The following is a 14,743-nucleotide window of genomic DNA, read 5'->3' as shown; positions in this document are numbered from 1 at the left end:
CCCGGATTAATGGCCATTTATGGCTATTATTCTTCATAACTGAAAGTTTCTCCTACAGCAGATGCTGAAGAGTAATCTTCAGTGAGTTCAGTTTGACAAGCTGCCTTCTAGCACAATGGCTTCAGTCTCCCATTGTTCTCCATGGGACTGTGGCCACAGGCAAAGAAGGCCACAGCCCCTGTGCCCTTGCTCTGTGTGGGGTTTCCCCTCTGCCTCCTGATAGCACAGACTGCAAGTTTCTCTAAGGCAGTAGGAAGCTGGGCATTGTGAAAAGCGCTGTCTTAATTCAAGACAGTGTATTGCCTTGGTGCCACTGAGAACAGGAGACAGTAGTAGATGTTTAGGAAGGAGGTAAGCCTTTCATGAGTTTCTTCAAAAGGAATTTTAGACCTTTGCCTTTGCTGTTAGTAAAACTTATGAAAATAACAGCAGAAATGTATTATTAATCCTAAGCGTTACTTCTGGAAAACTTCCTGTTATACCAGATCTGCTCAGCTGGGAGGGCAGACAGCCAAAGAGCCAGAGGAAATGAGAGATGGGTAGGGAATTTGTACAGGGAAAGGAGAGGAAGAGACTAAAGGGAAAGCAGAGAGCTATGAGGAAGGAAAGCTTTGCTGAGCATCTGCCTGAAGGAAAGGAAAATGGGAGCTGTTGAACTTGAATCTTTTCCAAGACCCAAACAAACCAACAGTAACCACATGTTTGTGATCTAGGCATGGTGTTGCTTCTGTAGGGCAGAGCTGAGTTTGTTTTGAATTCACTGCAGTGTTTTTGTACCTTGCCATGTTCAGCTTTCTTTTAAGTTTAACCTTTGTCTTGGACTTCATTGTGTTAAGAGCGCCTGACTTTGGCATACTTAACATCAGTGTGTTTTAAGTTTCTCATCTTGTCTCTGTCTTATATGGAATTTTTACATTATGATTCTGTTAATGCTGTTGAATTGCTGCAGCAGTGCTTTTAAGAAGGAAGATGATGGATGGAAAAGGGTGGATGTTTGTCCCCACTCCTGCATGTTGAGGTTTATGTCTGTGTCCTTGCACTGTTGTCACGGGTTTGGAAACAAAAGAACTGGAAGAGAATGGATTGAGTGATGTCTGATCTGGAAACAGAACAAAACTCCAGGGTGAAAAGGAGTTTGTAGGGATCTCAGTTTGCAGAAAGGACTGAGGGATGCTCCAGTTTAGTCATGCCAAGCTGGCCACCTCCCCTCAAAAAGGACTTCCAGCCAGCAGCCTGATTCCATCTGCTAACTGGCATCTCTTAGACAATTTGCCAGCCTGACCAATTAAAAAAGTAGAGGAAGGAAAATTACAAGTACAGCTTTAGAACCCATTGATTCAAATATTCACACTCACCAGGTTTTAAATATTTACTAGCCTGCTGAGCATTTTTTAGCACTGATTTATGAGTAAGCATTTACTGTGGTTGTTGGGGGAATGCGTGTGTGTGAGTTGTCTTCCATGTTTGTTTTTTTCTTGGTGTGGGAACTGAGTGCTTACTACAGCACCAAGGTGAATGATATTTCTAGAGGAAGATGGGGTTGTATGTGTGTGTTTAGACATGTTCATTCTCCGTATTTGATCTAACCCACAATTAAATGGCCAAGCACACTGCCTGTTTACTCTACATCGGAAGCTGTTGGCTCTATTCTTTCCCTGTCATTAATGCAAACCCAGACCTCATTGGCTCTGACCATGTGAAACGTCTGTCTGTCCTCCTGTGATCAATACTGTCCCTTCAGAGGTTCAGCTTTGGAAGCAGTGCCATAAAATACCAGTTATTTTTATTTGGATTTGATAAACTTAATTACTTGGAGCAATTAATTATTTATTTGTTTTGTATTGATTGCACTCCAAGGCATTGTGGTATCAATCTGGTGGAGATCAGCACACCCTTATTAGGTAGGAAAGTTTATGTTTCCAGATCTCAACATCCCATAGATTAGTTAGTTGAGATGTGCCCGTTGCTTCTGCTAGCAATTTTTCGTTAGCATACTTGTATGTTTTGCTCTCTACAAGAGAATGGAAGAGAATAATTTCCATGGAGAGCCTCACAGAAGTGTGGAAGGAAAGTAGTAGTTTCATTTCTGTGAATAAAAGTTATGAACAAATGATGCAGGCTGGTTCGAATTCATGTTGTGACATTGCTATTTGTTGTATAACGTGCCCTTTAATTAGGGTCGAGAGAGTGCTGGTGCATTTCCTAATCAAACTCCTAACTGTAGAGAGTGAAATAAGATGAAAACATTGGAGTATTTATTTTAAAAGAAAACAGCACTGGATACAAAATCTTGAATGAAATAGAGGAGATGAATCCAACACTTTTCTTCCTCTGTTCTCATTCTTAGCTAAACTGAAAGCCAGTTTGTGTTAAATTGCTAAAAGAAAATTCATGCATCAAGGTTTTTTGTGGAGTTCTTTGGTGTGGGATTGCATTTGGACCAAAGCCTTTATCAGGCTCTTGGGTACAGAGAGAGCACTCTGGATACAGTAATGAGGTCTTTTAAAATAAGTTGTAGTTCTGGAAAGGAGACTCTGTGCTGCTGCTTCTGTTGAACCATCAGGAATCAGTGTCTGTGCAGTACAAGGCCACAGGAACCTTTGCCTGCCAGTCCTGGACTGACTGGAGAAGCTTTTACTACCTTTGCATGCCCACTGTGACACAGTCTTAGGTGCCATTCATCAGGTAATTTCATTGTATGTAACTTGGGCAGAGCACCCAATATGTTACTTTTTTCTTTCATTAGCATAACCAATATAATGATTGGAATGTAATTAGTCACTGTGGGGTTTTTTGTAATTGTGTAAGTGTAGTTTCAGTTAAATTATTTAACAGAAAGGCAACATCAGTTCAAGACTAGACTGTTGTGCACAGGTTTTTTGGATTTGTGTCCAATCTAGAAGTTTAAGTAATGTTCTTGGACTATATGAATCTGTCCTTGGAGTTCTCCCTCCTGTGGCCTATCTTACAGCCTTTGCTCTGATCACAGCACACTCTTTTCTGCTCTTGATTTGTTTGTCAGATGCAGCTCAGAGGCTGCCGCCCTTTCCTTTTCCTGCAGCTACCTCTACACGTCTCAGCTTGGTTTCTGTGTCTGTAGTGAGAGGCACAGATAGGACTATCTGTGAATCTGCAGATCTCCTAAAGCGAAATACTATAGTGTCAACTGGTAATGTGCTTTTAACATAAAACACCCTCCAGTAGAAATATCCTGTGTGGTTCTTTGTTCTGTACCATATATTTTTTCCTACACAAACACTTCCTGTAGTCCTTTTGCATCTGTTTTACAGGCTTGCTCTATATTTAAAGCAAAATGTATTTATGGGCAAGGAAATGTTGGGGTTGGTAAGTGGCAGATAATACTTTGCTTGCCAGAAGATTACTATCTTCTAAATGGCAGGCAGTCTTGGCAATGCGTGAATTCTTATCTTCTTGGATGTCTTGTTCCTTGTCAACCTATGTGTCAAAGTGGGATAAATCTGACTTTTTTCAGGTTATCAGCTGTCATTTGTGTGGATTCCAAGTCATTCTCATTTAGGCCACCTGTGCTGGGTCAAAGCAATCTGTACACCCTTCCTTGGGGGCAAAGGGTGGGAGAGTATAAAAACCTTAAAGACCTTGTTACCTGTGCTGGTGAAAACCCATCGTGCTGAGACATTGATGCTGATGGCTTCTTTAGGAAGTATTAGCTTTATCCCTTGAATCAGTGCTATAGATGCATAACGAGGCATTAATGTTTATAGGATCAGTGAGCTGCTGCTAGTATGCCTGAGTGTGCAGTGCTTCTCTGGGATCTGTTGGCTTCCCTCATCCCTGACAAAGCTTTCACTAGGTATATCTTCTAACCAGTAAAACTGGTTTAATTTACTAGGAGGATTCAAGTACAGAATTTATGTTTTTGCGCAACTGATTTGGGAATTTGTGAGCTATGTCTAACTTCAGTCTAAATAAACCCTGAAATAACCATTTACATAAGCTAATGTAGAAATATATTCTTCTTAAAAGATTGGTTTATTTAGCATTAAGCCTCATTGATGAAGCAAGTGGATGGTCATGTGCCATCCCAGAGTGATCACTCTGTGTTTAATGTGTTACATAGCATAGCAGAGGTGGCATTAGCAGTATGATTCTTTATTCTTACCTGTCCTAAACCTTAGTCTGGCAGATCAGCAGGCACTGACATAAGACATGGGGGCTCTAAGCTGTGGCAGGGAGAAGCATGTATGTTCATTGAGACAGAGAATACCTGTGCAGTTTCAAACTTCTAACTTTTGCATGCATCCATTGCAATTTCCTGTCCTCCTTCCACTGTAGCATTTTAGTTCTGAGCTGTTAAGCATTTCAGATTTCCAGAAATGTGCGCTTTCATATCAGAAATTGAATTTTTTCTGCCTGGGTATTTTAAATTCCAGAGCTCTTAAGACTAAAGTACTTAATACGGTTCTTTCCTTCCTTGAGTCTTAAAACTATGCAGGAGTGGAGGCTCTCCGCTGCTGCGGAGTAGAGCCATGCAGCTGGGGAGAAGTTGACCTTCAGACAGAAAATGCAAAAAACATTATTCATCTGAAACTTAACACTCCTTCCTGGAAACCCACTAAGCAATTCAGTACTCTAAAGATACCCACTAAGAAAGTGCCTAGTGAGAAAGTTTTCTTGCTGCTGAAATCCACGAAGAAGGTGGTTTTCAATGTCAGTGAGCTGTCTTATGATGCTGAACAACAATGCTGGTGCATAAAACTACGGTTTTATAGCTGCACAGGCACAGGTCAGATGTGTGCAGTTTTTAGGATTACTTGTTTTAGGACAGTAATATTATTTAGGGTTGGGGAAGGTTGAGTTTAAGGAAAAGATTGTCTCAAAATTGAATTAAAATGAAGTGCAGCATCGGGGAGGGTATGGACAAGATATCCAAATAACTACTGATTAATTTTAAACCCCTTGTATTTTGGTGATAGACCACACAAAAACTTTCAGCACAAAAGTGGGATGGTTTTGTTTTGTTTTGCTTTTTTTTAAAGTTGTGAGCACCAGAAATAGAGCATTTATGGAGAAAGTGATAAATTTAGAGCAGGACGTTTAAGATGACCACATAAATATAATCACACATGGGACCTAGCTGAATCTGTCTGTAGATCTTGCAGACCAATTCCATTCCTAGTGCAGATCCCCATGACAGTCTCTATCTGCCAGGTGGTGATGCTCTAAGACATAACAGGGGACTGTTGCAAGCTCTGCTGTTAGGCTTCTTTACTCCTCCAAAATATCCTCAAATACATTTACAACTATGCTTAAAAGTCTTAGCATAAATCATGAAAACTGAATGGCACACACAAATAAATTAACCAAGTCTGGTTGGGGAGGCTGTATCTTCAGTAATTCTTATTATGTTTGTTTAATGAATATTGGCTATTAGTAACTCATTTGCAGTAGGCCTTCTAGTCATTAGTGTGAATTAGCAGGGTTTTGTTGGTGGGATGTCTCAAACACGAGATAAAAATCCTGTGTCATTCAAAACCTCAAGGATACTCTGCAGTGAGACCCTCTGTGGAAATCAAACTGCTCAGGTTCACCCCCAGTCTCTCAATCCCTGCTGTGACAGTGTGGTAGATGCTCTGTTCATCTCTTTGAGCTGCATGGCCCAATTCCTGAGCAATATCCTCCCTCAGGGGAAAGCAGACTGAGTCAGTGCTGGTGTATTCCATGTGTCTCAGGCCAAGTGCATGCCAGCAGAGGCTGTGTATCCCAGGATCAGGTAAAGCTCCTCTCTCCATAGGTAGGCTCTGGTAACTGTGGCTTCGTAGTGTTGATTCACACAATTTTCTGTAGCTCTTTATTTATTTTTCTCCTGGTACACACAGTTCATGTGTTTAATGCAGCTTGTTTATAGCAAGGACAAAGGATTACAGTCCTTAAATCAAAAGCGATGTTGGTATAATTATAAGTGCAGGCTGGTATGGCAAAGAGGGCTGTAGGGAGAGGCTGTCAAAGGAGAACAGCATCCAAAATATAGTAACCTCAAAAATCCTGGCTAATCAGTTTTCTGACGGGAGCAATCTGTTTCCCAGGTTATTATTATTATATGGGGACTTTAAAGATAATAAATAACAATAATAGTCTAGTATAAGGAAGGAAAGAAAAGGGCAAATGCCATTCACTTCAGAAACTGTGGTTGCTCACTGGAGTTCTCCAAGGAACATAATTTTCCTCAGCCCCTGCAGAGGGCTCGATCCATGACAACACCACGAACATCCCAGGTGCTGTGGTGTAAGCAACAAGATTGCTCTGAGTGGTGTTTTCATTAACACAGAGACTGGCCTGCAGAAACCACATACCCCAGTGCACACATCCTGAGCCAGAGAGCTGTTCTCTGTGCTGTTGGCTGGGACCTGTGATCCCTGTGGATTGTCAGATTCCTCAGGAATGAGGGCAAGTGATACACCACTTCTAGCACTCTGGTGCATCTCTGAACATTTACTTAAAAGACCAAAACAAAGAAGGGCTTGTTGAAGTAAGCTTTTTCAGAGCTGTACAAGGCTGTGAAGGCTTCTCTCCCGCAACAAGGCAGCCCAGCTAACGGACCCTGGCTAACAGATTATCAGCAGCATTTGAGTAATAGACTGCTCATTTAGTTTTAATACATTTTGCATAGAGAGCAATCAGCCTTCATCAGTCTTAGAGATGAATTGGCTTAGCCAGCTAAATTCTAAAGATATTAGTCTGACAGCAGCCACATAAATCATAACATTTTCTTAATGATGGTAAAATTAAAATATACTCTTGCTTTGAGAAACCAATGAAGCCTTCGTGTTTGCAGGCCAGATCATCCTGCCTGAATTAAAAGGAAGCTTAATTGATGTGTTTTTAAACTAAACTCACAGCCCCACTCCTGAGCATCTCTAGTGTTCCTTTCTTTGAAGTTAATTTGTCCTGCCTCTGCCTGCTCCATCGTCTAATCTTCAGGAGTGTCAGTGAAGACCTTGGCTCGGTGTTCATTGACCAAACTCCTATGGGATGTGAGCAGAACATACACAACATCACAGCTGAAGGCTTTGCCGGGTTAATCGTTTGTGCTGCCAGTAATTCTTTGAGCTTGTGATTTTCCTCTTAACCAACAGAGGAAAGAGACCACAAGGCCTCCTGTCTGTCCACCTAGCCTAGCCAAGCATGAACTTTTCCTATTTCTTGTCCTTTGCTCCTGAAGCTGGTTTGAGGTCCAGCACGTTTTTGCCAGTTAAGATAGCACAGTCAGACTAGGTCAGCTCATACATCCCCCAGCTGCAGCAGAGCTGGGTACCTCACCTATCTTGTATGTTCTCTGTGTTTCTATGTGGGGCAGAACAGTTCCGTGGACAGAGGCCTCTTGCTCTCAGGAATGTCTTTCTGGTGCTCTACGCTAGCCATTCTGTCTCCCACTGAGCTGTGCTAACTGCCCTTTGTTTCCTTGGCATCCCGCTGCTAGATGCAGAAAGGCACCCAGCAGATGAACAGGACCATCTCCTGTCCCAGTGCTCTGGGTTGCCTTGTGTTAGGGCTGTACCCTGTCCTGCTGCTTTTCAGCAGAGCCTCTGCAGGGTCTGTGCAGTAGAGCTCCTCAGAAAACCTACTTTAGTAAGGTTTTGCTCAAGTTAACACTCTGGACCAAAGACTTGACTGAAATCCAGATACCTGATACCTTTGGCAGCCTTTCTACTGAAACAGTAATTTTGCGGTCAACTGTAAAGATTCAGTTTCTAAAGTATGAAGTTCATTGCTATGTAGAAACCCCAGCTCTAAGCTAGAGACCCTCAGGCTTTAAAAAAGGACAGAGATACCTTCAGTCCTCACCTGTGCCAGCTATTTGTGTGAGGGCAGGTTTTCCTGTTTCCCTTTTTGCATCCTATGGATCAGGTTGATTTCTTAGAAATCCTTCTGTGATAGTCCTCTTGTCCTTTCCTGGGGTCTTAACTGCGGTGCTAAGGTCTAGCAAAAGGACTAGGTGCTACTTGTTGTGTAATGTGAAAGGCCTATTCCCCTGAGGTGCTCTGTTGCGTCCATACTCTGGTTTCTTGGCTGAAATAGTGTGGTGGAGAAGGTAAGTTTTCCCAGCAGGTCCTGCATCAGGGTTGTGGAGCTGCTTATGGAACATATTCAGTCACAGCTGAGTTAAGGTTAGTGCTTTTGGCATTTGGGTATGTGGTCCTGCCTTCAAAGGGATTAAAACATTCCAGATGGTGTCTCCTGTTGTTGTTTTTGCTTTGGGGAAGTTCTACACTGTGGAAAAGATGGGAGACTGACATTGGGCTGTCAGTGGCTTATGGGAGGTAAGGTGACCATGGGACCCTCTGGTGAGCTCATCTCCGAGGCCAGTTTTAAGATGCAGTAAAGAATGGCTCTCCTTCAGGTCATTCCCAGCCCAGTGTTGCAGGCTCATGGTTGGTTTGGCCAAGGATGGAGCCATTGCTCAGTAAGTGGTGTGCAGGATGGCTCAGTAAATGGTGTGCAGGATGCCTCTTCCTCTTGGCTGTTCAGTGGCCTGCCAGACAGCTTGGGCTGGTGATGATGATCCCTGGTTGGAGGTGTAAGTTCATCTTCCCATGGCTGGGTATGGAGGGACAGTCTACAGCTGTGTGCAGTAAGGTGTTTGACCCTGTGGTGTTGAGAATAATTTCTTTCCTGGTCTATCTTCCAGCATTGCTAAGGAAAGAAAGTGCTTTCATTCGTTCTTGGATATATCCACAGGGCTTGGAAAACTGTTCTCCCTGATACATTGTGCCAGCTGCGTTTGTGCTGCTTGTAATCTAATAAATGCTTGGTCTGAGCAGCTAGCACTCCTGCTAGAGCCCAAATGAATGCAGAGGAAGGACCCTGCTAAGTGTACGCATTCTTCCTCTCCTGGCCAGCTCCAATTCCCTTTCATAGCTCACATCTGATGCTTCCTCTCTCACCTAGCCCCTTAGCTCCGATGTAAATGTGTGTTCACACTTCCGCCAGTCAAGTAACTGTGCTCTCTCTGTCTCTCCCCTTTGTTACAAAGCCTGCTCTGTAAATGAATCCCACAGGTCTGGGGCTCAGCAGGTAAAAGGAGAAGTGAGTCTGTTAGCGCATGAGTCTAATCAGGCCGGCTAAAGCGAATAAAGTAGGGCAGCATTGCACATTAGCTGCTGTGTAAATGAGCCCTTTGATGGGCTGGGCACCGCGGGAGAGGGTTTGAAGCCAAGAAGAACTTTTGTTGTTAATTCAGTGACACATGGAAACTGTAAAACAGCGTGTCTTGCACACACACGAGAGGGAAAATAAAAGCCCTCACGACCGGGCTTTTCAATACCTGCCCTCGGACCTAGTCTGAAAACTTTCAGCCCCTGTCTCCCTCTCTTACCACTTGATTTTCCTTTCTCTCCCTTTCTTTTTTTGTTCCCCCTGCACTATAAAAAGAAAAGCTCTCTTGCCTTTTGAACTAGACGGCTGTGAGTGAGGGCTATCTCTGAGCTGTGTGGCTCTGTTACCTTTGTGTTCCAGATGAAACTGCCAAGCTCGGTGGGACAGAAGAAGATTAAAGCCCTGGAGCAGATGCTGATGGAACTCGGAGTAGGTGAGTAAAGGGGGCACGCGAGAGAGAAAGAGACACACAGAGCTAGCCTTTGTTCTCGAGATGGGCTATTTTTTCCCCTAGTAATACAGCCAGTTTCTTGAATAACAGTATGTGAATGGTTTTTAAAATATTTTATGTGTTTAAAAAAAAAAAACAAAAAAGGGTAAAAGCCAGAACAAGATGCACAGGGTTTTTTATTTTTTTCTTTTCCTCCCAGTAGAAAAATGTTTTAAAAGAGCCTTTGTTTCTCTCTTGTTTGGGCCTTTTTAACCATCAAGAGAGGCAGCACAGTATTAGGAAGGCAAATCTCAGCCTTGCCAGGAGAGGTACTTCTAAGTGTGTTAGTGACCACGGCACACACATTGTTCAGGGCTGCCCTGTCTTGCTTTCAAGCTTCGTTTCCTCTTAATTTACTGCTCACGGTGGCAAGTCCAAAATGTGTCTAGGACTGTTCATCCCCCCTTTATAGGTTGCATGCTGTGTGAAAATCTGGAGCATCTCTGCCGAAGGGCGAGTAAACACACAGCCCTCACTCTTGAACTCCAGTGTCTTAGCAGCAGAAAGAAGGGTTCACTTAACAGGTACAATACCCACTTGTAGCTAGAGGGGGAGAGGTGCAGCCCATGGCTAGCTGCTGCCCTCCATGCAGTGGGTACAGTTTGCAGGTACTACAGGTCCCAGCATTTAGTGCCCCTTGATTGGACACCTTTTTCCCCCATTGTGTCTGGGGGGGATTTTTAAACATAGAAAAATAAAAAAGAAGGAAAAGCCCACGAACCACGACCTAATTGGTGATTTAAAAGAGATTCCCAAGCCTGCTCCCAGCACTGACTTCTGTTAACTCTTGCTAGTTTTTTGGGCCAACTGGTTATAGTTTGATTATGTTGTCTCAGAGACACTGCAGTTCTGAAGTCCTGTGGCTGGTGAAAGCAGCTCAGCCAGGGTGGTTTCCGTTTTCTGCTTTAAAACTAAGGGAATTACCATCTTTGCTTGCTAGGGAAGCCTTGGGGAAGGATGTGAGTGCTTCTTAGAGCTCACTTTCTACAAGGGTAAGGAGGGGTTCCTGACTCCCCGCTCCTGCCTTACGAAACACGTGCATCTTCAGAGTTACCTGGTGTTCCAGCCCTGCTGTGCCTTAGAATCCAGAAACACACCTGGGCTTTGTGGGGGTGAACACAGTGCTAGCAAGAAAGGGTTGTGTGGCAGCCCTGTGGACAGTGAAGTGCTATTGTAGAGCAGGACAAACACATAGAGCTTCACCCTTTTCTTCTCTAGAACATTCAGCTCTTCCTGCCTTTGTGTGTGTGTGATGGGCTGCAGCAGAATGTATGGTGTGGGGAGGTGATCTGCCAGCCCCTGCTACAAGCAGTTCAGGTCTGTATTAAAACATGTCTATAACACAGCAGCAGAGCAATTCTCTGCCTTAGTCCTACCCTGGGAGGAGCAGCAAGAGAGGCAAGGGAGCTCGGTCTGTCCACCCCTTGTTGGTGAAGGTGCAGGGAACAGCAGGAGCTCTCCTCCTCTGCAGCAGTGCATAAAGACTTGTTCCCAAGACTGAGCTCCCTTCATATGACCTGGTGGGTAGGTAGGTTCAGTTGTCTGGCCTGATCTGCCTCTTCCATCATTCTTTACTTGCCGAGTTCCAGAATTTGCAGGTTCACTCTTAGTCCTTGCCAGAGCCAAAGGACAACCTTCAGGTCTCCTACCCGTAGGGATGCTGATTGCTAATGATCCATGTGATGGGAGCAAGGCTTCTGATGTTTCTTTGTGGGAGTGAATGGGCATCCAAGACCTTTCTAGGGATCTTCTGTTATAGGGTTGCAGGTCTGGGTGTTTAACAGAACCCTTTTTTTTCTCCCTAGATCTCAATCCAATGCCCACGGAGGAGATTGTGCAGATGTTCAACGAGCTGCGGAGTGACCTGGTGCTGCTCTATGAGCTGAAACAAGCCTTTGCCAACTGCGAATATGAGCTGCAGATGTTACGGCACCGCTATGAGGCCCTGGCCAAAGCTGGTAGTATTGGTCCCCTCACTGCAGAAGGTGCCCATCCAGATGGCCAGGCAGGGCTCGGCATCGAAGAGGTCAAGGGAGATACCAAGGACCAGATCATTGATGTAGTAGGAGCACCACTGACCCCCAACTCGGTGAGAAGGAAGGTTGTGGCGGCAGAACAGGGAGCACTCAGGTCTCCGACGCAGATGCCCTGACAAGTGCTGGGGATGCTGCCCTGCTCTCCCTCCAGGCATGCACGTCCAAGGGAGCACAGCACACCTGTTTACCCCAAGTCTCAGTGCTGCTCTCTGGGCTTGTCTCCTGTGCTGGACAGTGTTCTTGGTGCTACAGGTGGGGTCGGCAGGGCTTTCTACATCCTGCATGCAGGCAGATGGCTTGACGTGGGTGCCACCGTGGACCAAAGCAGCAAGGCTTTGGGTGACGAGAGCTTGCCCTAGGGCAGCAGCAGTGACTCCAATACAGCTGCAGGCCTGAGGCATTTTCTTGCTAGACACAGCTCCATAAGGGTTGCTCAGCAGAGGGAAGTGAGTCGGGAAAGCAGTCTTGAAATGGTGAGCCATGACTTGCCCAAGTACCTGGCATCAAGCGGTATTCTGCCTGGAGCAGGAGGCTTGGGAAGGAGAGAGGTGTTTGAAGAGCAAAGGGGTGTTTTTATACCCTACTTCCAGTGCTGTGAAACGAAAGCCAGACCTAGGGGTTCTTCCACTGTGAGCCCCACAACAATGTCCTGTGCATGTACCTCTGCAGGATGTGAACCACCAGCCTCTCCTCCCTGCCTCCATGAGGGCAGGCTGCCCAGCCCCTCACCACTGCCTCAGGGCCAAGGGTATGCAGTCCCCTGGCACAGCTGAGCTGAACTGCCTGACAAAAGCTGCCTGTCTCCACACAGTGGCATCCCCCACACCTCAGACGTACTGCCCTGGTAGTGGCACAGACCTTTACTTTCTAAAATGTATAATGTATTGCAGGATATTGAGAACACCTAATTGGCAGAGGTGACACCTTAGTCTGGACTTGAGTAATGTCCTATTTGATTGTGACAATATGGAGTCATAAGGAAGCGTTCCACTGAGACAGGTTCATGTTTGCTAAGGAGTCTTCTGAATTTCCCCCCCCCCACTTTACTGCATTCAGTCTGAAATCTCACCCCTCCCTGCGGTCCTGAGTGTCCTGGTTTGAAACCTTTTTGGGCTGATTCACAACACAATTACTCTCTCTTGAGACTTTGCTTGTTGGGAAGTTGGGAGAGGTGGTGGTGATGGTGCTGGCCATGGCTGCAGGAGGAGGGAGTCCACGTGTGTGTTTCTGACCACATTGTTCCTCAGTGCCACCTCCTGGAATTGGAAACAAAGGGGTGGGCCCAGGCAGCACAGAGAGGGTTAAACTGACCTGGTCTCTGACATATTTGAAAGAAATATAATCAAGTTAATTCACTGCAAGGCAAATTCAGTACCTAAAGGGCCCCCATGTTAAATACAGCACTGACCTTTACCGGCTGATTACACAAAGACGACACAATTAGATTAGTCCAAGACAAAAGGTCAAGCACATTCACACTGTGACCATTTTATGCTACCTTTTGGGGGGGGGGGGAATTACATCCCAGCTGGAGGGGTATCTTGGAGAGGAGCGGAATGGGGCTGCTGTACCATGTTCTGCCTGGCTCGGGTATGTTTGAGAGTCAGGCAGGGCCTGGCACTGTGCTTGCCCTGAGCCTGGGCAGTGTGGCAGCAAAAGAGACCAGCAGCCTGTGGCCCACAACCAGTTTTTCCAAGGATGGGCTGAGCTGAGTGGAGGCTGTGTGTTGGTGATGCCCCGTGCCCTGCCCAGAGCTGGCAGGAGCCTCCCCAGTGCCTCTCACTCATCACCATGGCTAAAATTGGCCTCTGGAAGATAAGAGGGTTGGGGTCACCTCTGAGAAGAGCTGGGGTAGGTGCTGGCTGGTGGGGTGCATGGATGTGTGTCCTGGTTTCGGGGCTATCGCTGCATGAGGTGGGTGACACCTTGCCTTTCCCCTCACAAGGTTTAACCCTGCCACGCCAGCCTTGAACTCCCCAGTTCTACCATGTTGCTTGGCCACTGAGTTGCTGGGGGCACTTGGGGGAATCATTTAATCTCCCTGCTTCAAATTCCTCTGGGTTGGAGAATCTCTTTGTGCTGTCTAGCACTGCCCATCCATGGCACTCCACATGTTGGATTAAGCATGGATTAGTTTAGCCTCCAAACCAGCTGCTCCCCTGAAGCCAGATTTGCTTCCCTGGAGAGAAGTCTCTTGCTCCAGATGTTGGAGGGAGTGAGTGGCAAAGCCAGGAATAGGACTAAGGAGTCCTGACTCCTGAGCCCTGCCTGGCAAGCCTGGATTCCTTCCCAGGAATTGGAATGGATGGGCAAAGGCACTACAGGGTCTTGAGATACCGGTTGTAGCAACATCTGGCTGCCACATCCCCCACCCCTCATTGTGCAGCAGTGGGGATGGGGGCATCTCAGGAGGGTGTGAGGGGAGGTGTCTGCCTGTCCTGGCAGTGAGACCCTGTGGGGCAGTGGGAAGCCAGGCACTGTTCTGCCCCACCGTGTCCACCGCATCTCTCCAGCCCCGGCTGCCTGTCCGCCCTCCCTGAGGCACTGCGCTCCCGTCGCTGACCATTAAAGCTGAGCTGGGATCCCCCCAGTGCCGTCTGCTGCTGACCCCGGTAGGGGCTTTACTCGGGGCCTTTGGGAGGTGAAAGGTGAGCCGAACTCAGAACAAATTAGTTCCAAGCAGAAGTTCAGCCAGTTACTCCAGATTGGATCCTTTGATTTCCGCAACTCAGACTCCACTCAGTGATCTGTAATGAGTGACTCTCAGAAATCCTCACATTGCAGCACTTTGTTCCTGAGCTCACAAGTCAGCCCATTAATGGGTAAAGGAAAGGACCTTGAGTCTAAGAAGTCTCGGGTTCAGAGTCAGAATTATTTGACTTTTAAGCTTCCTTTATCTGAACTCCTGCTGACTTCTTGTTTTCTGAGCCTGTTTGAAAGCTAGAAGTTACATTGTTAAGATCAAACATTCTCTCTTTCCAGATGGAGTTACAATATCTGTCTTTTATATATATATATTTTAATATATATAGTGTATATATACCAGGGTGTATATATAGACCTCTCCTTTTTTTTTTTTTTT

General features: G+C 45.7%; 1 protein-coding gene across 1 annotated transcript in view; it reads left to right on the top strand.

Annotated features, from left to right (window-relative positions):
- The window catches only part of DMAP1 (DNA methyltransferase 1 associated protein 1), a 28,231-nt gene extending 16,454 nt beyond the window's left edge, over positions 1-11,777 (top strand). The window contains exons 8-9 of the mRNA XM_010020503.1: positions 9,496-9,568; positions 11,431-11,777. Coding sequence (XP_010018805.1) covers positions 9,496-9,568; positions 11,431-11,777 — 420 coding nt within the window. The remainder of the gene's footprint in view (positions 1-9,495; positions 9,569-11,430) is intronic.
- The last annotated feature ends 2,966 nt before the right edge of the window (positions 11,778-14,743 follow it).

The sequence above is a fragment of the Nestor notabilis genome, unplaced genomic scaffold (assembly GCF_000696875.1).
Source record: "Nestor notabilis isolate BGI_N333 unplaced genomic scaffold, ASM69687v1 scaffold18230, whole genome shotgun sequence".
Lineage (NCBI taxonomy): Eukaryota > Metazoa > Chordata > Aves > Psittaciformes > Psittacidae > Nestor > Nestor notabilis.
This window is presented reverse-complemented; position numbering and strand designations above follow the sequence as displayed.